At 37.6% G+C, this 27,044-nt stretch overlaps 1 protein-coding gene across 6 annotated transcripts in view; it reads right to left on the minus strand.

The window, feature by feature from the left end:
- Window positions 1–1,909: 1,909 nt before the first annotated feature.
- ARHGEF9 (Cdc42 guanine nucleotide exchange factor 9) overlaps window positions 1,910–27,044 on the minus strand; it is a gene marked incomplete at both ends in the record, with an annotated part of 158,874 nt that continues 133,739 nt past the window's right edge. For 4 of the 6 annotated variants that reach the window (XM_080718336.1, XM_080718334.1, XM_080718335.1 and 1 more), the window contains 3 exons: window positions 1,910–2,091; window positions 7,236–7,304; window positions 20,208–20,451. In XM_080718336.1, coding sequence (XP_080574462.1) covers window positions 1,910–2,091; window positions 7,236–7,304; window positions 20,208–20,451 — 495 coding nt within the window. Of the gene's footprint in view, window positions 2,092–5,480; window positions 5,599–7,235; window positions 7,305–20,207; window positions 20,452–27,044 lie in introns of those variants that run through there. The other 2 variants (XM_080718332.1, XM_080718337.1) reach the window with 2 other exon arrangements.

Raw genomic sequence — 27,044 nt, forward strand, 5'->3', positions numbered from 1 at the left:
TGCTGTTTGGTAAGCTGAGGTCCTTTTGTGATGAAGTCTTTTCCCATGTGATTCAGGACAGACTCACAATCTCCAGATTCCTGGCTAGAGTGGCTTTCTGTGGCAGGGCCCATCATCATTCCTTTATACCCCAATATCCTTGCTGTTCAAGGTCTATCCATGCAAAGGGCCCTGTGGGGAGGAGGAACATGCACGCCTCCACCCATAAGGATCCTGCTCCTTTGCTGGAGAAGTTAGTTTTGCCAAAGTGGAAATCCTGTACGAAATGATCCTGAAGGTAGCATCCCTGCCTCAGATCCATTGTCCAGAGGGATAAGTGCCCCTCTGTCCCTCACTCACTTGGTTAAAATATCCTGAGATGGGAGGATGTCAGAAACAAGTCCTTCTTTGAGTGCCAGAACTGCTTTAACTATGCCAACACCAGCAATCCTCCTATGCCAGGAAGGCAGGAGAAAGAAGGAAGACAGGGAAAAGGGGAGAAGGGAGGAGCCAGGGAAGATTGTCCATGCAATCTGATAACAATGGGGGAAGCCTCACACAGTTGGGGTGGTAGAAACTGCAGGTACAATACCTTGGATGAAGGCTATTTCTTACAATGCCTGTCCCTTTTCTTTCCTGAAAGATGTTGTCAGCCTTGGATTCTGTCCAGGTTAATAATTTGAAGGCAGCTGATGATCTTGGTCAGATGGGTTCTGTCTTGAACCCTTCCATGGACTCCTATCAATGCTGCCTTAAAAGTCTGCAAATGGGAGCAGGGGTGACCATAACACTGAACTGATTGCTCTAGGGAGCCCTACCTTATACCTACTTGGACTTGGGGGAGGAGTGTGGAGATAATTCTCTCCCCTAGGAGGCAGAGTCTCAACCTCTTTGTTTTCAGTTCAGAACGTCTTTTGGGCTAGGGAAGAGAGGGCCTAAGAGGAGACTTATTACAAAGGGGGCTTGAAAAGAGACAAATTGGCCCAAACTAACCCCCATATACACAACTGCAGTGACACAGCAGTGCTGCAACATGGGAATCCCCAGTGCTAGAAGAAATAGCCCAAATGAAGAATATTCCCTGAACAGAAAGAAGTCTTTTCTCTAGCATCATTATACTAACTCTCCCTTCCTTGTGTTTGGTTTTGTATTCCTTCACAACACCTAAAACACAGTGAAAGCAATAGAAATGCCAAGCAGTTATGTCACAGGGCACAACAGAGCATGTCCGGACTGGCATGACTGTGGACAGAAGATGCTGGGAAAAGGCTGTTCGGAGCAACTGCAGGGCTACAGGAGTATTTTCAGATGGTTGACTGAGGGAGAGGAGGTGAGGAGCCTCCCCTTCTTCAGTGAGAAGTGAAAGAGGGAAGAAAACAAATCCCAAACCCACTACATCAAATTAAATTAGAAAGTCATCAGCATCAGTATCATCAGAAAAGAAATAAAGCAATACAATACATCTATGGTAATAATGACAACTCAGTGAATCACTCACAGAGGAGCAAAGAGATTGTTTTAACAAGGAACAAATAGAAATGTCGATTTCTGAAAGAAAAGGGAAGGGATACAGGGTAAGAACTAAGAAGGGGTCACATGTTTTGAAGTCATTGGTACCTCTTCCTACCAACTATAGATTTTGCTTCTCCAAAACAACAGAAAACATTTTTGGTCCTTCTGTGTGTGTGTGTGTGTGTGTGTGTGTGTGTGTGTGTGTGTGTGTATGTGTGCATGTACATGTGCATGCACATGCCCACATACACACATGTGTATACTCAAGGGTCTCTGTGTGTATATATATGCTCATATATATATATATACACAGATATATATATATATAAATTTTCAACAGTGCTTCTCCGAAAAAAGGTCCATCTATAAATATAATTTTATTTACTTTATTTTAAAATCATCTGCCTCCCTGTAGGTATTATTTTTTGAAGGGGGTTAACCTGCTGAAGTTTTGCCAGAATGGTGACTGGCTGCGCTTGGGTTCGGTGAACTCAAAGACTTGCGACTGAGCGATGCCATCGGGGACCAGGTACTGGCCCTGGTTTAACGGGTCCTGTGGTGGTGGGTAGGAAGGAGGAACTGAGCGGGCAGAGTTGACACCTAGAGTAGGTAGGAGATAAAAGGGAAAGGGCATAAATTACATACTAAGAGAGTGCTCAAATCACCCAGTGATCAGTCAGGACAGAGAATTCACAGTAGAGTACTTGAGAGAGTGTGAACTGGTACAGACTGAGCATCTCTAATCTGAATATCTGAAATGCTCTGAAATCTAAAATTTGCCAGCACTCAAAGTTTCAGATCTCCTTGAATTTCAGACTTCAGAGGTTTGAATTAGTGATGATCAATCAGGAGAGTCTATGCAAATATTCCCCAATCCCTGAAACTCTGAAACACTTCCAGTCTCAGGCATTTTAGAGAAGAGATACTCAACCTATGTTGCAGATTGTTTCTCTTCCTAATAGATTTTGGAATGGTATGACTATTACTGCAACACCATGTCCTTCTTAATCTAATCAAGTATCACTAAGAAATGTAGGGTATTACCACCCAACTGGTTTAGAGATGAGTATACTGAGTCCTAGAGAGAAACACCATACCTAATTTCCCATGGTTAAGTTAGTAACAAAGGAGGAGCTAAAACCTACATTCTTTGACTTCTCAATTCAGAGCTCCTTCCAAAAGACCATAATCCCTTATGCAGGGCTTGGTCCTGCAAAGAACATAACAAACTCCATTTAATTCCAAAGAACCTTGTTTTTTTTAAATCACTCTCTAACTCTCCTTGGAAATGTCAGAAAAGCCTAACTAAGAGCTACTAATTTCATCTGGGTGTATTGGAGCATGCCTGTAATCTCAGTATTGGATAGACTGAGACAGGAGGATCACAGGTTTGAGTCCAGCCTCAGCAACTTAGTGAGACCCTCTGCAACTTAGGAAGACCCTGTTTCAAAATTAAAAAGAAAATGAAATAAAGCAAAGCCTCTAGGTTCAATCCTCAGCACCACAGGGTTTGGGTGGGGGGAGAACTAAAGACTTCTAGACAGATCTGTGGGGGAGAATTTTTTAAAAATAAAGCTCAGCCAGTGTTAGAAAGTCAAGAGTCTTGTGTTTTCTCTCATGTGGAAGCTAGAGAGAAAAATGGGGAAATAGGAAACATAAGGTACTTTAATAATGTGGAATAAGACCTATAGAATAGTAAAAGGGGATTGGGGAAAGAGTTGGGGGACATAAGAAGGAGGATTAAAGAGGGAAACTGTTCAAATAATATGGCAATATATGAAAGTGTTACAACCAATTTCACTAACATGTACAGGGAGGAAAGAAGGTGGAGTGGGGTGGGATATAGAATTAGATGGAACCTCACGATGATATATAATGTACTAATAAAATTATTTTAAAATTTTAACTAAAACCACTTGTGCATAGGCAAAAATGATTTAGTGTTCTGTTCTAGGTTAAGAGTGACATGTTTGCATTTAATAGGAAATTGATATTGGTAGTTGATGGAGAAAGCAAACTCATCACCAAGAGATATGATTCATGAAAAGCAAATAATAAATGTTTGTGACCTTTCAAAGGGAACAGATTCAGTGACACTAAGATGAAAGACCTCAATTTTTGTAGGTAGGTTTGCAACTGTCAAATCTAAGTCCACATTAATAGAGGATTCCAGGACCCAGAGGACCTAAAGTCAAGTTTAATCCTGATCTATATTTAAAGCAGATGAATATGAAACATAACATATGATTTAGTAACGCCAGGAAGGTCTCTCTGTGGTTTCCAAACACCTTCCTCATATTATCCCGTGTCTAAGATTCCAACTTTACACTTTCCTGTTTGCTTTGTTTGATGACTTGATCCCATTACAATAGAAGCAATGATCGTATTAACCCTTTTGTCCCATCATCCCAGATGTGGGGCACCTACAAAAACTTAATATCGTATATAACATATAATATAATAATACAAATTATGTATGAAGAACGTGATTATAACTAGTATTAATATTAATATATGAAAACTATAGATTATGATTTCTAACTATTTTAATGCAGCTATATCAGTTTTGTTAAAATATTTACATAAATAAAACCTTGAAACTTAATGGACTGAACTATCATCAGCCATTGGCACTTCAGTGCAAAGGATCAGGTTATGTCCCAAGAATCAGCTTTGAAAGGTAGCAAGTGTCAGAAATATGAGGATACTAGACACAACTGACAATATGGAGATGTTAGGGTAGGAGATCCACTTCATCAATTTTCTGTTTTGTGGTTTGAAATTTTGGTGCCAAGTCTAAGAAGTTCTTTGCCTAATCCTAGATCATGAAGACTTTTTCTGTTTCTCTAAGAGTTCTGTAGCTTTAAAATTAATTTTCTGTTCAATTTTCAATTTTTATATAAGGCATTGAATTAAGTTGACATTTCTTTTTTGTCTGTAGAAGTTCAGTTGCCTCAGCAAAATTTGTTGAGAAGGCTACTCTTTTTCCACTAAATTGTTGTATGTTTTTGTAAAAAAATAAGACATATCTGCAAAGATCTTTTTCTGGGTTGTGTTCCATTGATCTAATATGTTTATCTCTCTGACAAAATTACATTGCCTTGGGTACTGTAGCTACATAATGAATGTTGAAATTGGGTGAATTGATTACTCCCATTTTCTTCTTTTCAATGTTGCTTTAGTTATATATAATAAAGCATTCTTTTGATTTTGAGCTGGGCTCAAAAATCTATGGAGATGGAGGCTGTACTCATGGCCCTGGTGAGCTCTGCACTGACAACCTCAATTGGATAGATGAACTAGTAATTAGCATTTAACTCCCAATATATTATATATCAATGCTTAAAATCAAGGCCACATGAAAGACAAAGGTAAAGTGAAAACACCTTTCTCAGAGCTAAGTTTATTCCTCTCTCTTATTTTCTCAACCAGTCTTCCTCTCTTCTGGTACAGTAGAGTGAATAGATAATGTCCTATGATGTTACAGATGGCATTGGAAAGGACAGTAATTACTCATCCAATGGCAAGTGCACTGAATACATCTTAACAGTGCTCTCTTCCCACATCATTTTTAGGGATGAGTCGAGGGAAGGGTTAAGGAAGCCAACTTTTACAAGTGTGCAAAATAACCCCTTTATACTCTTCCCATGTACATGCTGCAACTATAGAATTACTACGTTTGACAATTAATTACAATTATTAATTATAATATTCAATCATTATACAATTATAAAATTAATCATACAAATAATTATATAATGAATTTCAACTATTGTAGTACTAGGTGTGAGTCTTGAAGACTAGAAATAGAAACATGGGAGGAGAATCATATGAATTTGAGGAAGTTTAATGTTAAATGAGTTTCTTTAATGATTTTAGAATTGCTTTTAAGAATACTATTCAGGTAAACACGTGTTTAGATACTGGGAAACAAGAGAGGACTTGAAAAAGATAGTGTGGACACTAGACAGGGGAGGAAGGAACCTGACCCAGAGGCTTGGTAGGAGTTAGCAGGATAGTCTCCTGGTTGGTTGCTTTGTGGACATTCCTGTGTTTGAAACATTCTCAGTGAAAAGGCCAACAAGTCCCAGATATGCTTGAGGGAACTTGGAATGGGATAAAAAAGAATCATTCTACGATGAAAGGTTGTGTGGTAGGGGCAACAGAGGGAATCAAAGTGAGAAAAGTCCAGAAGGTTAAAGCCTCCAGGAGACAGAGGTGGGCTGCTAGGACAGTATCCTTTTGTAGCCTGAGGATTTTTCAGCTGGATGGGGCTGTTTTCTACTCACATCTCTGCCTCAGAAAGAAGTATATTCTTTCATAGGATTTTCCTGTTAATACAGATCAGATTTTTAGTGACATCAACTCCAGGTTTCTTCATAACACCATCTCCCAACATTTTAACCCCTAAAAGGTTGGGGGTGGCTGGTTTAATTCCCTATCTAAAGGGAAATCACTTTTCATGATGAAGGAAAATGCAATGAGGGCCTCCCAACAGCAAAAATTAATAAGCAGTTGGAAGGAAGGCAAGTCTAGTAAGAGGGGCCCAGCTAAGTGTACTACTTAATTGGAAATCAGATATTTACAGGCACTCAGCCTCTTCAATCAAAGAGCACTTCATTGGGAATAATTAAGCGTGCTTTATGTGGCTGCTGGAATTTCAGGCGAGTTGAATCTGATTGTTTTGTATGGTGACTCATTTCAAACCAAAGAGGCCACTGAGAAAGCAGAAGGAAGGGCCTAGGGAAAGTGAGGTCTCATTAAGATCACCCAGCCCTGGGGACGGTGACAACAGCTATCAGTAATAGAAACAGCTGTCACTAATTGAGACAAGACAGTAAAGTGAGTTCTTTTTTTTTTAACTAACAAGAACCATTAGTTAGAGCCCTGAGATGGAAAGGGTAGAGCACTGGACTCACAGTCAAGCTGATTTAGGTTCAGAGCCACTTCAGTTTGAAGACACTCAGTTTCTTCACCCAAAAAGTGGGAATAATAGTACCCATCTTCTTTAGGGGTAACATAAAGATAAAATAAATGTATATAGAGATTGATACTGAATAAAAACTCTAATAAGCAGAAAGCATCTCCTTTCTTTTACTCAACTGAGAAAATAGAAAAAGTAAAGCTTATTTCAGATTTAAATTGATTCTCCATATAATTTTCTTTTATAAGTACTTTGATGTAGAGTTCAGGAAAAGACCAACAGAATCTTCTTTCTTGGTTCAGTCTGAGGTTCTCCATTCTGATTTGGAGCTTTGTTTTGGCACGTGTCCACAGATGAGTAATGGAAAATTGAACACATGTCCCTATATATGTGTATTTATTAAATAAGTTAGGTACATTTACTATTGTCTATCTCTAAATTATTAATAAGTTTCTTATATTTTTAAGTAAAAAAGACAAAAAAGTTTTTTCCTTGTACCCAATGATCTATCTTTGGACATGACTAACCCATACAATTCACTTCTGAGCATTAAGCATTTTTAAAATACTTTTTTGGGTGCATGGTAGTTTCACATCTTCATGTAATTTCAGACTGATAGGAACATGCATGCACACAGCACTTGGAACACTAAGCTTTTAATACCATTTGCTATCTGCTAGCAGGGACACCTGGGAATTTGGTAACTATCAGAGCCCTCCAAGTGAACAGTAGCATGAAAAGGGGACTGTGAAAGCACACAACTTATGGCCTCATCTCACAGAGAGCATGAGTGGGGATAAGTGGTTCAAGGCTAATTTACCTTTTTGCTTAGGGACTTTTCTCACAGTCATTGCAGCCTGCCTCTTCTGGTTTTCAGAAATTTCAAAGCCTAAAGAAAGAAAAATATAAGAACTTGTCATCAGAACCATTTTCCATTCTTGAATGTACAAATTAGTACAGCTGTTCTGGAAGAGCAACTTAGTAAGATATGCTAACAGTTCTGAAACACTAAAAGGTTATTATCTTTTTAATTTTTTTGTGTGTATTGGGGACTGAACCCATCAGTATTCTACTTCTGAGCTATACTCTCAGCTATATTTTATTTATTATTTTGAAATGGTCTCACCAACTTACCATGGACCAGCTTGGAACTTGAGATCCTCCTGTCTCAGCCTTTCAAGTACCACTGAGCCTGGTACGTTCTTGTCTTTGACCTAGTAGTTCCTTTCTTGGAATTTCACTAAGGAATTATGTTAGTGACTCAGATAAAGATTTAGCTTTTTATTTCCTTTGGGTACATAACCAGTAGTGGGATTGCTGGCTCATAAAGCAGTACTAATTTTAGCTTTCTGAGCAACCTTTATACTGCTTTCCATAATGATTATACTATTTTGTATTTCTACCAATGGTGTATATGAGTTCCCTTTTTCTGCACCTCAATAGAATTTACCTTCTTTTTTGCTAATAGACACTCAATATGGGCTAAGATGATATCTCATTATGGTTTTGATTTGCATCTCCCTGATTAGTTGAGGCTGAACACTTTTCATAGACTCTAGGCCATTTAAATGTCTTCTTTTGAGAAATATCTATCCAGATCTTTAGCCCAAGTTTTAACTGGATTATTTGTTATTTTGTCTGCAATATGTTGAGTTCCTTATAAATTCTGGATATAAACTCCTAGTCTGATGTACAACTGAAATATTGTCTCCCATTCTGTAGGTTGTCTCTTGACCCTATTGACTGTTTCTTTTACTGTTCAGAAGATTTTAGTATGCATGTAAAAAAAGGCAGTAGCTCCCCCGCATTTATTGCCACACTATTCACAACGACCAGGACATGAAATCAATCTGGATGTCCATCAATGAATAATGGATAAAGAAAGTGTGGTAGATATACCACACTGATGGAATAATACTCAGCCATAAAAACATGAAAACCTGTCATTTTTTTACAAAATGGTTGAACTTGGAGGACATTACATTAAATGACACGAGTCTGGCCCAAAAGGACACACACTGTATGAGGTCATTCATATCTAAAATATTGACTTCATAAAAACTTAAAGTAGGCCGGGCGTGGTAGCGCACGCTTGTAATCCCCGCACTTGGGAGGCAGAGACAGGAGGATCGCGCTGGTTCAGAGCCAGCCTTGCTGGTTTAAGAGACCCTGTTTCCACATAAAGTTAAAAACTAGGTCTGGGAGTGTAGCCCGTGGGAGTGTAGCCTGGAGGTAGAAGGGCTTCCAGGAACCCCAGTACCACCAAACAAACAAACAAACAAACAAAAAAACTTAAAGTAGAAAAGTAGTTTACCAGGCACTGGAAGAGGAGGTTAGTCAATGAGTACAATGCTATAATTAGATAGGAGGAAGAAGTCTGATGTTCTATGGCATAGAAGGGTAAATATAATTAACAACAGTGCATTGTATTTATCAAAATAGTTAGAAAAGAGGATTTAATGTATTCTTCACCATATAGAAGTAATAAAATTTAAGGTGATGGATATGCTAATTACCGAGTATCATCCCCCAATATATGCACGAATCAAACATCAATGTATTTTATAATTATGTGAAAATCTTATGTGTAAATAAAAATAACAACAAGGGAGCAACAAAGATGCATATCATTGAATACAGGCACAAAAAATTGAGAATACATGTTAAGAGGTTATTAACTGGAGAATATTTAAGGTATGATATGATGTTGAAGAAATATTTCACATCCAAAAGCAAACACACAAATCAAAGGAAATAATGAATTAAAAGATAAGAAAAATAGGACAGAAAAATGCATATACAAAAAGTTTCAAGAGGAAAATATCAAGTGAAAATATGTAATAAATAGAGATGCATTGCTTGGACAGGGAAGTAGGGAAGGAGTGACACAGCAAAGAAAAAAGGAAAAGCAAAAGTGGTAAGATTATTTTGAAAACAGCAGCAGAGGAGCATATCATACTGAACCTAGCTGATACACAAGCTGCACAGTGGGATGGTGTGGGAGAAGTGTTCTACTTTTCTCAATTTTTAAGGGGTATACCATGGCAGAAAGCCATTTTGTGAAGGTCACACTTTAGCTGGCAGTGCTAGGAAAGTTAAACTCTAGCATCTTTTCACTCATGGAGATTGTAGCAAATTTTGGCACAGGAGAACAACTTTGAAGTATATAATGAAATTGCAAGGAGCCAAGCCAGGAGTGGCACTGTGATGGGAAAGGAGCCATGGTGTTGGTGGGAGCAGAACTGGGGCAAGGTGCACTCCTTTGCCCAGGATCCCAGTGGTGCCCTAAGCAAAGCATGAAGATCCTTGGTCACACAGACCTGCTTGCCAAGTGGGATATGGCCTGCCAGCATCTCCTTTGAGTGGGCAGAGTCCTGGAGATTTCAGAACTACTTTTGTAAAATTTGGGTGAAAAGTGTATTAAGAACACTAAGTGTGATTATTTTTCTCATGGGCATACAGGGCTATCACCTGTGCCAGAGTGGATTTTAGATTCTGGGTCACACAAACCTGAAGCCCTTCACAGAGAAATCTCTGGCATCTGGACTGACACAGAGCTACTAATGGACCAAGATATAGTCCTAGACATGAGAAGAGACAAAGGTTCAGTGCTTCATCCAAGCAAGAAGCCTGTTGATTCAGTTGCCACCTTTGGCCAAGAGACTTTCAGAGGTCAGTCTCTGTGGTTTAAACATATACCACCTCCTCCACCCCAACTCATGGATTCCTAATCTAAAAGTCCCTGAAGAAAGTCTCTCCATCTTCTATACTTAGGCAAGGAAAAAAAAACTGGTCTTCTCAACTGTAGTTTTTGCTTTTGATTGTATGGTTTTCTGTGGTGGTTGGTTTTGCTCTTCTTCATTGTGACTGCATACTTTTAAACATATTTACATCTTTGATTTTGATTTTTTAAAATTAGCTTATTGAATTTACTATTTTTTTTATTTCTTTATCTTCCTCTTCTAGCTTGCTATATTTCTCTTCTTTTTTCTGTTTGCTGTCCTTCTCCTTCCCCTTTTCTTTCATTAGTTTTATAGTTTGGCCTTCTGCTGTTTTATTTATTTTCTACTTTAGCTGTTTCTTCTTTCTCTTTCCTATGTTCTATAAAGTTTAAGATTAGTAATAAAGCCCTTTCTTGTCCTTTTGATTTTATTAACTTATCTTTCATTGTTATATATATTTTAAAATTAATTTTACAATTTTGTTGCTACTGTGACTTCAACCCAGGGGCACTGTGTTGCTGAGCTGCATTCCTAGCACATTAAAAAAACACCTGCGTCTCAGCTGGGCGTGGTGGTGCACACTTGTAATCCCCGCACTTGGGAGGCGGAAACAGGAATATCACGCTGGTCTGGAGCCAGACTCACTGGCTTAAGAGACCCTGTTTCCACATAAAAAAGTTAAAAAATAGGTCTGAAAGTGTAGCCCGTGGGAGTGTATCCCAGAGGTAGAAGGGCTTCCAGGAACCCCAGTACCACCAAAAACAAAACAAAACAAAACAAAACAAACAAACAAAAAAAACCACCTGTGTCTCATTAAGTTACTGAGGCTGGCCTTGAACTTGTAGTCCTCACTTTCCCAAGTTCTGGAGTTTACAGGTATGCACCACCATGTCTGGCCATTCCTAGTACTTTTTATCTTTTCCTTTTTGGACAGGGTCTCGTTAAGATGATCAGGCTGGCCTCAGATTTGCCATCCTCCTACTTCAGCCTTCCCAGTGGCTGGGATTGCAGAACTATGCCACTGTGCTAATTTTACCCTCTATATTGCCTAATTTCTTTAGCCTTTCCTATACTATGACTCCTCATTTCTTCTATTTGGTTAGTAGAGTCTAGATTATATTTTAAATTCGTTATTTGTGTTTTTGTTTTTGTTTTTGTTTTGTGGCACTGGAGATTGAACCCATGGACATTCTACTTCTGAGATACCCCTCCAGCTCTTTCTAATTTTTGTTTTGAGACAGGATCTCGCTATGTTGCTGAGAGTCTCAGTATATTGCTGAGGGTGTCCTCCAAACTACAATCTTCCTATCTCAGCCTCCCAAGTACTAGGAATATAGGAATGTACCACACCTGGATCAATTAGTTTTTATTATATATTAGTATACTGTTTGATGTCAAGTCATTGCTGTTACTGGTGAGAGATTATTTGTCCTAAAGTGATATTGGGGGCTGAAAATAGTATTTTGAGCATATTAAGTGTGTGCTTTCATGCTGAGATAAACCTCGAGTATGGAAATACTCTAAAGAGAAAGAAGTTCACTAAAATGACCCTCAGGGAACAGTAGAACAGATAGCCATTTCAACACAGAAATACAAAAAGCAAGAGAAACAAAATAATAAGATTTTTCAAAAATATATAATTCTACTGTAACTGAATCCATGGATATTTAGATGGGGGAAATGCTGGACAAAGAATTAAAAAGGCTGATTGATAAACTAATCAATGAATTAAAGGAAGAAGTAAGGAAGAAGCCATGCAGATAATATAGAACATGAAAGATAGAATCTCTGTCTCTTTCAGTAAAGAGACAGAGATTTACTAAAAGAGACAGAGATTCTATCAAAGAACCCAACAAATTCTGGAAATGAAAGTAATAATGAGTCAAATAAAAACTCAGCTGGCAGTTTCTACAATAGACTGGATCAACTACAAGACAGAATTTTAGGGCTTGAAGAAAATGTGAATAAATTTAGATATTCAAACCATAATAATCCCCGAAACAAAGAAAACAACAACAAAACAATATGTATATACATACATACATATATATACACACATACATACTATCGTGAAAGTCTTCTCCAAACTTTTTAAGTATTCCAATATCTGTCTGAGCCAAAACCAGTGACAAAAGAAGTTACTGTTTAATTGTTAATCACTTTTCAAGTAGGGGCTGAGATGTCAAATTACCTATATTGGCATTGTTGGCCTATAAACTTTCTATACCTTAAAAAATAAGACTATAATGAGAACATACCAGAACTCTAGTACAATATTAAGATCCCTAATTTAAGGCACATAGATAATGAGAAAGGAGAAGAGACAAAGGTTAATGACACTGATAATCTATCAACTTAAATAAGAGAAAATTTCCTAAACCTTAAGAATGAGATGGGACATTCAGATAAGGGAGACATGCCCCTGGGTTCAATCTCCAGTACCACATAAATGAACCCCAAATAAACAAGACTATAAAAGAACCTCTCTGTGACGTATTATATTTAAAATGCCAAAAAATTCATAACAAAGAAGGGATTTTTAAAGTGAAAGTAACACCAAGTCAACAACAAAGGCAAACCAATCCAAATAATAGATTTCTCAGGAGGGCTGGGACCAAAGTAATTCAAGCCTTGAAAGAAAATAACTGTCAATCTAGATCACTATATACAACAGTTATCCTTCAGAATCCAAAGATAAATAAAAACCTTCCAATATAAGCATAAACTAAAGAATTTCATGACCAATAAGCCAGCATTGCAAAATATACTTAAAGGAATCTTACCCACAGAAAAGATAAAATAAATGAGAAAGCTCTGGAATAAATGAATCTCATTAGATCAAAAAAGCAAATGAGAATTGAATCAAACATCAAAAATAAAACAAGAGCCAGGCATGGTGGTGATTATTGTACTTGGGAGGCTGAGACAGAAAGATTGCTGTTTTGAGGCCAGTCTTATCAATTTAGCGAGCCTTTCAGCAATTTAGTGAGATCCTGTTTAAAAAAAAAGGGGAGGGGACTTGGGATATAGCTTGGAGGTAGAATGCCCCTGAGTTCAATTCTCAGTGCCACAAAAATAAAGGAATACAAAAGAAAACAAGATGACAAGAAATAATACAAATCTTTCTGTAATAGCATGGAATGTAAATGGTCTTAATTTTCTAGTTAAAATGATAGATTGACAGACTGGGTTATAAACAAGATCCAGTGTCTGCCCCAGGGGTGGTATCACTGACTTTGGGAATCTATGAACCAAAGCAATCCTGAGCAAAAAGAACAATGCCCGAGGCATCATAACACCTGACTTCAAATTATACTACAAAACCATAGTAACAAACACAGAAGGGTGACATAAAAACAGAAACATAGACCTATGGAACAGAAGACATACAAAATCACAAAGCTATAGTGATCTGCAATTATTGACAAAGGTGCCAAAAATGTACATTGGAGAAAAGAAACGGTACTTTAAAAACTAGATATCCATATGTGAAAGAATGAAAGTAGATCCTTATCTCTCCCCCTGTATAAAATTCAGCTTAAAATGGATTAGAGACATAGAAATTAGACCAGTAACTCTACAATTGTTAGAGCAAATAAGAGGAGTAAAATTTTGATACATAGGTATAAAGACTTCCTTAATAAGATCCCTATAGTTTGGTATAGCATTACATTAAAATGTTGCTGCACAGTAAATGAAACAATAGTATGGCCAGGCATGGTGGTGCACACTTGCAATCCCAGTACTTGGGAGGCTAAGGGAGGAGGATCACACACGTTTGAAGCCAGCTTCTGCTGCTTAGTGAGGCTCTCAGCAACTTAGTGAGATCTTGTTTCCAAATAAAGTATGAAATAGGTCTGGGAGTATAGCCAGAGGTAGAAAAGCCACTGGGTTCAATCTCCAGTACCACAAAAACGTATGAGTGGCCAACAATTACATGAAAATTGTTCAATGTCTTTAGAAATTTGCACAGGAATACATATAAAAACTGTACTACAATTCCAAAGATAACATATATGATACATATATGCCATTCCTTGGAATTTATTAAAAAATTAAAATAACCATACTTTAGAGATATAGGCATACCCATTTTTATTATAGCACAATTCCCAACACCCAACTTATGGAATCAGCCTAGATGTCCATCAACATATGAATGGATAAAGAAAAGGTTTTACTCAACCATAAAGAACAAAATTATGTCAGTTGCAGGAAAATGGGTGAAACTAGAGACCATAATTTTGGGTGAAATAAATCAGACTCAGGTAGAAATTATATTTTTCTCATATGTGGAAGCTAGAGAGAGAGAAAAAAGGATGCAATAAAAATGGGAAGAAACCATTAGGGTAGAGGAGGAAGATCAGGGGGAAGGAGGGGAAGAGGATAGGGAAAGTACTGGGGAGTGAGATGACTCCCAGAAGTGAGATGACTTGCAGAATTCTTCACTAGATTTCTGAGGCTGTCCTTGAGCCTGTAGTCCTCCTGTCTTAGTCTCCCAATTATTGTGATTATAGGCATGCATCACCATGCCTGGCTGATATTTTAAAATTCAAAGTTAACAATTATGTTTTCACCTATATATGCCATAATGAAACCCAACATTCTACCTATAATCAGTATGTATCATTTTGTTTTTTTTTGTAGTACTGGGAATGAAATCCAGGGGTGTTCTACCTCTGAGCTACACCCCCATCACTATTTTTTATTCTTTATTTTGAAACAGGGTCTCACTAAGTTGCAGAGGGCCTCACTAAGTAGCTGAGGCTGGCTGCAAACCTATAAACCTATCTCAGCCTCCCAAGTCTGGGATTACAAGTGTGTGCCACCAAGCCTGGCTCAATATGTATCATTTTTTTAAAAAATAGAAATGAAAAATTTGGCTGAATGAAATATGTATTTGTAGAAATAATAAAAGATCTTGCCACAGTACAGGAGAGACTTCTGGATTTTGACTAGTTAGTGACAGTGTTATTAGAATTTTCATCTGAAGCACTATAAGTAAAAATCTTCTGAAATGTTATTGTAATAATCGGATAGATGATTATCACAAATTATGTGAAAAATGAATAAAAATGATGCTTTATATCAAAATCTGTAAGATACAGTTTAGAGTTTAACCAAAGGAAAATGTACACACACATACACACACACACACACAAGTGTGTGTGTATGTATGTAATGCATGTATATACACGAATTTATGTAATGGGGATTGGACCTGGGGTGTTCTAACTCTGAACTGTACCCCAGCCATATTTTAATTTTGTTTTTCAATAGGGTCTCCCTAAGTTGCAGAAGACTTCAGTAGGTTTCTGAGTCTGTCCTTGAGCCTGTAGTCCTCCTGTCTCAGTCTCCCAATTATTGTGATTATAGGCATGCACCACCATGCCTGGCTGATATTTTAATTCAAAGTTAACAATATATTTGAGATTCCATCTAACCCCAGTCAGAATGGTAATCACCCAGAAGTCAAATAACAATAAATGTTGGTAAGGATATGGGGAAACAGGAACTCTTATACATTGTTGGTAGGATTGCAAACTGGTTCAGCTGCTACGGAGATCAGTGTGGAGATTCCTCAGAAAGCTGGGAATGGATCCACCATATAATCTAGCTATATCACTCCAGGGTATCTTTCCAAAGGGGCCAAAATCAGAGAACTACAGTAATATATGCATACTCATGTTCATAGCAGCACAATCCACAATAGCCAAATTATGGAGCCAACCTAGATATCCATCAACAGATGAATGGTTTACAAAATTATGGAAAATCCATACAGTGGAATTCTACTCAGGAATCAAGAAGAACAAAATTATGTCATCTGCAAGAAAATGAAAGGACCTGGAGAACATTATGTTAAATGAGATTAGCCAATCACAGAAAGTGAAAGGTCATATGTTTTCTCTCATATGCACAGCTAGGGAGTAACTGGGATACAGAGGGACTCCAGACAAAGGAGGAGAAGCCTCAGTGGAGCCAGGGAGGTAGTCTAAGGCAAGGGCAGAGGAAAGACTGAGGTTCATCAATGGAAATACTACTATCAACTATGTGTACATATGTGAATATACAAATGTCAATCTCAGTTTTCTGTATTGGGAAAGGGGAAAATGGAGAGGTGGGGGGCACCAAGTGTTGTGTGCATGTATGCCACTGTCAACATGATTTACATTATGATGTGAGACTATAATGTACCAATTAAAAGCACATTATAAAAGAATAAAGAAATGAAGCAGGAAAAACTTTTATAAATATAAAATAACTTAAAAGAAGGTAAGTATATATTTTATGGTTTGGACCTAAAATATCTTCCAAGAGCTCATGTGGTGAAGGCTTATACCTGTCTATTGAGAGGTGGTGAAAACCTTAGGGTGTTGGGCTTAGCTGGAGGAAGTAGGTCATGGGAGCATTCCCTTGGAGGATGTATTGGGAGGCTGGCCTCTTCTGCTATTTGCTTGCTGCCTGCCAAGAAGTAAATATCTTTATTCTCCCACATGCTCCCTTAAATGTCCTACCTTAAGCCAGGCATGGTGGTGCACGCTTGTAATCCTGGTGCTTGGGAGGCTGAGACAGGAGGATCACGCAGGTTCTAAGCCAGCCTCAGCTGGCCTAAGAGACCCTGTTTATAAATAAAATATAAAATAGGTGTGGGAGTATAGCCCAGAGGTAGAAGGTCCCTGGATTCCATCGCCAGTACCACCAAAAAATAAAATGTCCTACCTTAACACAGGCTCAGAAACAAAGGGGCTAATAAGCATGGACTGAAATCATGAACCAAAATAAATATCATTCCTTTTTTAAGTTGATTTTCTCAGGTATTTTGTTTAAAAGCTGACTAACTTAGAAAACTGGTATCAAGTATGAAGTTGTTCCTGCATCATGTGGTTCAGAAGTCATTGGAACTAGTTTGCAGGAGGAATTTGGAAAGGTGTGAAAAACTGAACTAGAAAAAGCTTAGAATACTGTAAGTTGAACCCATCTCAGAAATCAGCAGGACCCCAACCCTCACAGGTTCAAAAGTATATGTAAATTTTTCATCTTAGAACATGGCCTAGGTATCCTACTCCTACATGGCTGCCTAGTAAGTTATTTCCCAAATATTTATTTTATTTTTTAAATTTATTTTTTATTTTTATGTGGAGCATACTGAAAATGGCAGACTGTGTTTCCTGAATATTTATCATTTAGTAGTCAGCTATCCAGGCACTCATTATTCCACACAGCATAGGAATAACAAAGAAGGGGAAAGAATACTAAATGTTATTTATACATTTACACATGAGTTTAAATGGTTATGATGGCCATCCATTAATTTTATAATTAAAAATAAAAATATATTATAAATTAATATGACAGTCATAAAAATGATTAAAATATCAAATGATTTTTTAATAAATGCTAATGGTATAATGTGGGTGCAAAGTGAGGAAACAAAGTTATATCTATGTACCATGGAGAGGCTGATGTGGGGAGAAAGAGAAAGATTCAGCCACAATAGATTTTTTTGTCCATTTCAATTTAAACACAGAAGAAAGACTACATGAAAATATATCAAAATGTGTATAAAAGTTCTTGCTGGGTTTTAGGTTCTTCTGTGATTTTTACTTTTCTCTTGTAATTTTAAGTTTTTGTTCCCTCAAGATTGCCTATAATGAATGTGATTTACTGTGATAATCAGAATTAAAAAAAAACGCCCACAAACTCTCATTTTAAAAAAATGGTGAACATAGGCCTGTTTGGAAAGCTTTTCTATTCAAAGATGTTTTTCAAGTCAGATATTTGAGGACATTATGTGGGAGACATGGCATTTGAGCCAGAGGAAAATGGAGGGGCCTTTTAAATGATTCAGAGTCTGCACACTAAAAACAATCCTTTAATTTCTCTAACAACCTAGACAAGGTCAGTGGCTTCTGAGACCTGCCACTGGGAGAACATTTCTATACCACTTTCCAGCAAGTCTCTATGAAGTGCCCATATGTTAGAAGCAATTGACTCTAATGAGCCTCAAAGTGAGTTATTATTGTGCTCTATACCCAAACTCTGAGAATAGGATTAATGTATCTTTACAGCTATCCTTCCTTGCTTCTGGACCATTTCAGTCCTCAAGATGGAAAGACAGGAGAATCCTTTTGCACCAGGACACAATAGGTAGGTCCATTTTCCTAGAGGCAGATTATACCTTGAGCATACAGAAGTAGGGCAAAGAAAGAAACTGTGTCTTTTCAGAAAATTAAAAAGGCTGGTTGTTTGGTATTTTTTTAATGACAGAAACAGGACCATGCGTGAAAGATCAGACTGTTCTTTTCTAATCCACAAATCTTACTGTTTGGAAGCAGCAAGAAAAATATTTCTACTAGCTCTATCACTGTGTAAATGGGGCACAATTTGTATCATGTGAATGGCCATGGTTTTAGACCCTGTTATATTTTCTGTAACTTACTTTAAAATCATTCCATACAGAGAGTATGATACATATGTGCATATCATTTTAACCTACTATCTAGGGGCATTTAGTTAATATTTGAAGTACCCTAATCAGGAATACATACTCCAGAAGTGATTTGTAAATATATTAAATACTCAGAAGCTTTTGCTCCAGAGGCTATTACTAGCAGTTCAGCCATCTTAATTGAGGAGGCCTAATTAGCCTGACATATGTTAAACATAAATTTGTCTTGGCAAAGTTAAGGTTATTAAGTGTGTGTGTGTGTGTGTGTGTGTGTGTGTGTGTGTGTGTGTTACAGCCAGAAATATCTTAAGGACCCTTTGGTCTTTATAAGAAATTGGTAAAATAATATAGTGAGCCCCATATTCTATCTCCTTTAGAAGGGGACCTGAAGTTTGCGATTGAAACAGATTCTTTGTCTTGGTTCTCATCAGGATTGTATTGCAAACTCCTGACTAGAAAGTTATCTAAGTACTGGTAATGTAGCTCAGTGATAGAATGCTGGGAATACCATTTGCAAGGTCCAAGGTTCGATTCCCAGCATCGCAAAAATAAAAAAGAGAAATCTTGTCAGTAAAATTCTATCAATTCTGTCCTGACTAATCCTTTTATAGAAGATCTTCTCATGTACCTAAAACAGAGAGCTGGGGCTTTACTGAGCAACCACTTTGGAAAACAGTATGGAGAATCCTCAGAAGAATGGGAACAAATCTACCATTTGATCCAGAAATACCACTGTTGGGTATCTACCCAAAAGAAAAGAAACCAAACTACCAAACTAATGCCTGTGTATCTATGTTCATAGCTGCACAATTCACCATAGCCAAACTATGGAACCAGCCAAGATGTCCATCAACAGATGAATGGATTGCAAAACTGTGGGATATGTACACAATGGAATTTTACTCAGCCATCAAAAAAACCTCAATTACATCATTTTCAGGGAAATGGATGGAGCTGGAGGACATTATGCTAAGTGAGATTAGTCAGGCACAAAAAATAAGAAATCAGATGCTTTCCCTAATATGTGAGAGTTAGGGAGAAAAGAGGAGCAAACAAGACAACCTAAAGGATGAGAAATGAGGGGGGAAGAGGAAAATCTCTAAAGCTCACAATGTACTTAAACATATCGAAGTCAATCACTAAGCCAAGCAAGGGAGGGAGGGACGGGGAGGGAATGGGGTGGGATTTGGGTAGGGGTAAATCAGCGATGAGTACATGTTTGTACACACAAGTTTTTTACCCCAATAAGTTGTATGAATATAATGCACCCATAAAAAAAATTTAAAAAAGAATAGGGTATATGACTGCTTTTATGCTTGTTTGCTAATAAATGTTTTATGTTTCAGAGAATCAAGCCTGAAGTTGACTTTCAGTGCAATATTCTTAGCTGGTAATGAAACTTTAGGAGATACCCATCTATAACTCCCACCTAACTGGCTAATGGAAGCTACTGATAACTTACAAAAAATAACCCAATAGTAAGAAACCACCAAAGTGACTTAACTCTGTTTGCAACAGAAATCTTCCTTCTGTAGATGTTTGCAGAAAACTGCAAACATATTCAAATCCTCTCTTTTCTTTATAGTCATATTCTTCTTTCTCCCCTCAGGTCACTTACCAATTTTTTCATCTTCCTGTACCATTTTCCTTTCTTCTCTGAAAGCCCTGAGCCAACGTATCTTCTCCTCCAGCTTCTTGGCAAAGAACAGATGCACATCATCTGTCTCCTTGTTGTGAAGTTTGAAAGCATTTTTCATGCTGACATTAAAGTCATCATCTCTGCCATCTTCAATGTCAACTACCTCATATTTATCCATGTCGATGCGGCCTTTGTAGTACAAGATGTCTCTACGGATTAGGTCCTAGGTGGGAAGAAACAGAAGGTTTTTTGTTGGAGGTATATGCAGAGTGGGTATGAGGAGAGTTGGCCCATGGACCTAGCAGGACACTAACACTGTCACTATTTTGGAGTAACAATGGGGATTGTTAAGGTTTAAGTGTGGTCAGGTTAAATTAGCAATCTGACATGGTCAAGTTGGTTAACTAGATGCCCTAAGAGATCTACTATAGCCAAAGACTTTCTCAGAGCCCAGCATCAATCCTTGGATATGTTTGTAAGACTGCTGATGGGAAGTAGAATGCAGCGCATCACAACAGCACAGTTAGCAGAAGATTTTCCTCTTAAAAACACTGACAAACCTACCAGAAACATGAAATGCTCTGGATGGTTGCATGAAAATGTGCTGAGAAACCTGAGCAGGTCAGAGAGATCATGATATCAGAGGAGGGATGAGTAGTAAGAGTAGCTGGAAGGTCACAGATTGCTGGCCAGGGAGGATTACCTGGGTTGGATCTAACACTTAGCACTCAGGATATTTATTTATTTATAGGATTTTTAAAGACCTAGCCAGGCAGGGGAAATCAGGGTTAAAAAATGAATAAAAAAGCTCACATACTGACATATATACATCTCAGAAATCTTGTGTGAGAAGGCCAAATTGTAGATGGATATAAACAGTATATTGCCTTTCTGGTTGTTTTGCTCTCATGTGTACAGAATTAGATTAATCCAAATTCTATTCAATGAAATACTCATTAGTGCTGTTATTTCTGTATTTACTTATTTACATTTAAATAATGTAATAAGTATCAGTAAACCTACCATCCAATCCAAATGTCATGACTCCAAGGTGTCTGCAGTCCTAAATCTCATGTTCATCATTCCCCTGGCTTCCTTTCTGTATAGTCTTACCTCATTTGTTTCTAGTCCACTTAGAATCATACAAAACAAGGCAACATACTGTTTAGAGATACATATATAGGTAAAAAATTATGAAGAACTATATGACAATGATATATGCCAGATTCAAGAGAAAACAGAACATAAACTAGGAAGCAGTGAGGGAAGAAGGGAAAGAAAGAGAAGCAGAAGAGAGGGAGGAAAGGAAAGCTGTATTTGTGATGAATTATTTTTTAAGTTGAATAGCAAGTACATCAGTGCTAATTATTTTTTTTATGTCATCATGAATGACAAATACTTCATAAGTCAAAAAAGAATGCAGAGGAATGGATGAAATGACATCTAGGCCTATGGAATATAATATCTGATGAACCTCTGGGTGGCCTTTTAGCTCCTCTTCTAAGAGCATATCCACTATTGAAATGTGATAGGCTGAGGAAAGCTCCTATGAGTCCTGTCTTCTTAGTCGGACGATTCTCCCTCACTTCTTGTATCTGATTTTTCAGAAATACCTATAAGTTTTATTAACACAATACAGTTTGATCAAACCATTCTCTTTTACTAAATTGCCTGACTCTCCTTACTTCTCAGCTTCGGGATACCTGTAAAACATTTGCCTTTGGCCAGTCACATTCCGGATCCTAACTTTTCACATTGTAGGACATCAGTACTTTCAGTATGTCTGAGGAATGTTGTCCTGAAGGAGTCTCAATATAGCTCTGTCAATCTCGAAGCCCCAGCTGGGAAATATAGATGTTGAATTGCTTTGCCAAAAAAAAAAATACCATCACATTGTTCTTTTTCCTGCAATGACTATTTTGCATATAAATAAGTGGAGAATAGAGATGGATTTTGATCCCTTAGGTACCTCTGGCAACAAGCTCATAGGAGAGGAAGAGGCCAGCTGTACAAAGAGGGCTAATGCTGCCCCAAGCATTTTTCAGAGCTGGGATTCCTTTTACTGTGTTCAAAGAACACAAGCTCAGTCCTGACCAAAAGGATGGAGTGGTTCCCAAGCAGGGACTTCCAAGTTCTCAGGAATACTTTGTGAGATACATGCTCAAAGGGACCCTATCAGGTTAACCTAACGAAAAAAAGAATACAAGTTAGAGAGAATGATGGATGGAATCTATTTTGATTTCAGAAATGTTTGAACTCTGCCTGAAAGTTCATGACACAATACATACAAAACTGGAAAAGCAGATCTGGACCACACAACTAATAAGTGAGTACCCACTTGGCAAAAACATTGGAAACCTCAACTTCCCCATTCTGAACTTCAGTCTACAGCTTCATTCCCCCTCCTCCAAACTTGTTTCATAATCATCGTCAGACTTCAATACCTTTCCTAATTTCCAAAAATGGAAACTATGCGCATGATCCTGAAACTATATTAACAGCTCCAACTGAACTCCTTATTGTTTCTTTAGATATTTAAGGATGACATGGAACTAGAGAGATTTTTATCTCCTGTGGCATAGGAACAGGGCTAGAGTGATGTGTTATTAATATTCTCTTTCTGCAGCTCCCTGGAGGGTTGAATGTCAGTTTTTGGGCATCAGATTAGTCATAAGCCAAGTTTTAGGGCATAATAAAAATGATTAAGAATGATCTACCAACCCAGGAAGTCCAATCAGAAAGGGTATGTAAGGTTATAAAACAACATGTAACAGTGGAAAGCACACCAAGTAGAATCCAAAATTTTGATTTTGAATCCTAGCTGCTGAAACTATTAGCTGTCTGGTCTTAGGTAAGCCACTTAACCTCTCTCAGCCTCAGTTACCTCAACTATGAAATAAGGAGAGTTATTTTATCCTATAAAATGGATAACAATTCTAATCTAAACATGCAGTTTTCCAGGTCATAAGGCCAGCTATATCCATTGAATACAGCCTTGAGTTTTCTTGTTCCTAGGCTAGAATTTCATAGTCCTTTAGAATCCTTTTGGATAAATTTAAAAATCTCACTCCCCTCATTTAAACTTTCCAAACTAGTTATGTATTATGAGTCAAATTAAGTCAACACAAAGGTAACTATTTTTTTTATTTACATGGCACTATCTTCTGATTTCAATCATTCTAGCCTTCAAGGTCAACCTCACATGTTCTTCCCCAAAGAAACCTTCCATGATTGTACCCTCTAGTTGAAGTGGATGTGGCTCCCCTTCTCCAAATTCTAGCACCAAATATAAAATTCTTATACAATATACACCTGACATTTAAACGTCCAGCTGCTTACAGCTTCGGTTTTGTCCATGCAGTTAGGCTATACCCAATACTCTACCTTCTTTTTTCTTGTCTTAGTCAGGAATTGTCCAGAGAAATGCAATTTACAAAGCTCCAGAGGCTTCTCTGGTCACCTTCTGCACATTAATAAAGCTCTCCTGAGCTCTGATTGCCTATGGTCATGCTGGGATGGGACTGTCAAAATGCAGCTTGTTAGAGTATAATATTAATACCTTCATGGGGATATGGTGAGTAGGTATTGTAAAGCAGATGCTACTTGATCATCACAACTTCTCTGCCTAGTGGAGTTTGTCATTTTTAATATGATGTCAGCCTTCTCTCTTCTTTTTCTCTCTGCTTGTCTGAGTTTGAGGCTCCTAAAGGAGCTACTGCTTTTCCAAGAGGCTCTTGGTAATCTGTGGTCAGTTACCTAGGCCCTGGCCCTAGGTGTGGCTCTAGTAGGGAGCCTTCCCTCAAACCTGACAATGCATAATTTAAACAGCTTCCAGCTATTTGGCCTCACTAGGTATTCCTAGGATTTAATAAGACATCAGGGGACATTTTGTTCAAATAACAGATGCTCAAATCCAGAAATTGCAAATGTTCAGACTTACAGCCTGCATCATTTGTCAGTAGGTCCTCTCTGCTACTTTATTTGGTACTGGGGATTGAACCCAGAAGTGTTCTACCTCTGAGCTACACTCCAGATCATTTTAAAAAAATTAAATAGGGTCTCCTGAAGTTACTGCATACTGGCCTCAAACCTGTGATCCTCGTGTCTGGGATTACAGACAAGCACCACCAATCCCTTCCTCTTTAGAAAGGGACTCTGTTACTATCCCCTAGCCTGGACATCCCAGTTCTCCCTCCACATCCTAGGGTTGGCACATGCACCATAACTAGGTTTATCTTGGTCAACATTGTATCATAGCATCTACAGTACATGATTCATAGTCAAAACAAAATAATAATAAAAATAATAACAATAACAAAGTACCTGGAAGGCTGAGACAGGAGGATTGCAGGTTCAAGGCAACTTAGTGAGGCCTTCAACAACTTAACAAGACCCTGTTTCAAATTAAAATAGAGCTGGAAATGTAGCTCAGAAGTGGAATGACTCTGGGTTCAATCCCCAGTACCAAAACAACAACAACAATAATAAACAATAACAATAAAAATAACAATGATAACAGTGAACATTTATATGGATATATATTATATGTCAGGTACTTTATTAAGTGTTTTGTGTTTATTTACCTAAATAATGCTCACAACAATCCTACCAGGTGGATATTATTATAAACTTATTTAATGAGAAATTAATAATATCAATTAAAAATGTATCCAGGAACAAAAGCTAATAAATGGCAGATCTGGGATTTGAATCTATGGTATCTGGGTCTAAAGTTTGTGCTTATAGGCTGGGAGTGGTGGTATACCCTTGTAATCTCTGCACTTGGGAGGCTGAGACATGAGGATTGCACGGGTTCAAAGCCAGCCTCGGTTAGTGAAGCTCTCAGCAACTTAATGAGACTCTCTTTCCAAATAAAATAGAAAATAGGTCTGAGAGTATAGCCCTGAGGTATAAAGCCCCTGGGTTCCACCCCCAGTACCACCAAAAAAATAAATAAAATAAAATTTTTGCTTATGGTTAACTACATGGCTGTACTATTTCCCAGTAAAATTTTTGTCAGCAATTATATATATATATATATATATATATATATATATATATATATAGTAATAGCATCAATAGCTAACATTTACTAAGCACTTACTGTAAGACTTTCTTTGTCTCATTTAACTCTCCCAATCTCTCTTCCTTGTAGATACCATCATGATCCCTATTCTGAAGATAGAGTTTGCCCAAGATTAGAAAGTTTATGGGATAAAGGAGAATGGTGCCTTCTATTCTTTCCCTAGTAACTATGGTCTTAACACTATATTCCACAGTTCTCTACTTCATTAAATGGTTCTCCTTCAGAGCCTCTGCGATGAATTCTATCATAAATCTGATTTGACACTGAGGAAAATAAAAATGAAGGCAAATAAAAAAATAAAAAAGTAAAAATAAAAAAAGAATCTGCCCACGGTTAGACAACCTAGTAAGAGAAAGAGTAGAGCCTAGTGACCAGGTATTCTGATTTAAAATTCCCATCTTCTTTCTGCTCTATTCCCAGCTCCTGTTGTTATTTTTGTGTTTGTGAGTTGTTCAAAATGGCTCATTCTCCAAGTCTGGTTCTTCAGTTCAAGAATAAATGGTCTAAGTGCAAAAATGTCCTCTGTCTAGCACCATTACATGTTCTTTAGTTCTGATTACTTAGAAAAGGTGAAAGCAACAGAACTACAGAGTAATTATGACACAGAGCAAGGGAACACGTTCAGATGAGCACAACTAATACATTCTCTGAGAGCACAGGATGCAGATAAATGGTTGTTTAGGGCAAACTACAGAGCTGTGGGACGTTAATGAATGGGGAAAAGCAACCTGCTCCATTCTACAGGAAAAATAGCAAAATATGTACATAACTAAAACAAGACAATGAGACAGAAAAGCTGACATAGCCAGCATGAAAGATAAGAAAAAAGGGAACAAAAAGTCTTATTTGGGTTTTTCACAAGAAAAAATGACAAAGAAAAGGAAAGTACAGAAGGCATTAAAGAGGTACATGAAGGGTTATATAATTAGAAACTACTGGTGTCTTTCTCATACACTATAATTTCCATTTATTAAGTTATTTCCTTCCATCCTTCTATCCTCCCTCCATGCCTTTCCCCCTGAAATAAGCTACAAGACACAAGCTGTCCAAATTCTTGAATGGCTTAGTCAATTCCAACTCCCAATGGACAAAGTGGGCAAGTTTTAGCATAACTGACTGGGAATTAAGAGATCTTGGGGAGCTAGGTAGGAACTTAGAAGCTAGACTACATAATCTTGGATAGTGATCAGAGTACTTCACTGTCTCCTATGCCATCTCTGGCAGTTAATCATTGAGCCCATATTTGGGTACAACTAGTGATGACAACTCCTTACCTTATAAGACTATTTCTTTGTTGTTGGAGGTGGGGGAAAACTAAAATTAATGAGTACCTTCTAGGTGACAGGCACTCTACTAGGCATCTTAAATGTATTTTAATAACCACAGAGAGTAGTGTCCCCATTTTATGAATGATAGAATGGAGGCATAGGAAATGAAAGGCCACTTGCTTGAAATAGTGTGTGCTGGAACTATGATTTGAGCACAGAAGCGTCTGACAACAAAATGTATGTATGCTTCATCATTCTACATGTCTTATCTCTGCATAGAAGCAATGGGAGAATCTGAAATGCTAAAATGAAATTCATATACTCTCCATTTCAATCCTCCTACCAATTAATTTAATTACTGGCAAAATAGACGTGGAGCTTTATAGGACATAGTTTGCTTTAGGGAATCATCCCTTTTCATCACTGTATCTCTTTCTAAAGGTTCAAAAACTAATTTAGATT

This window comes from Muscardinus avellanarius, assembly GCF_963383645.1.
Source record: "Muscardinus avellanarius genome assembly, chromosome: X".
NCBI lineage: Eukaryota > Metazoa > Chordata > Mammalia > Rodentia > Gliridae > Muscardinus > Muscardinus avellanarius.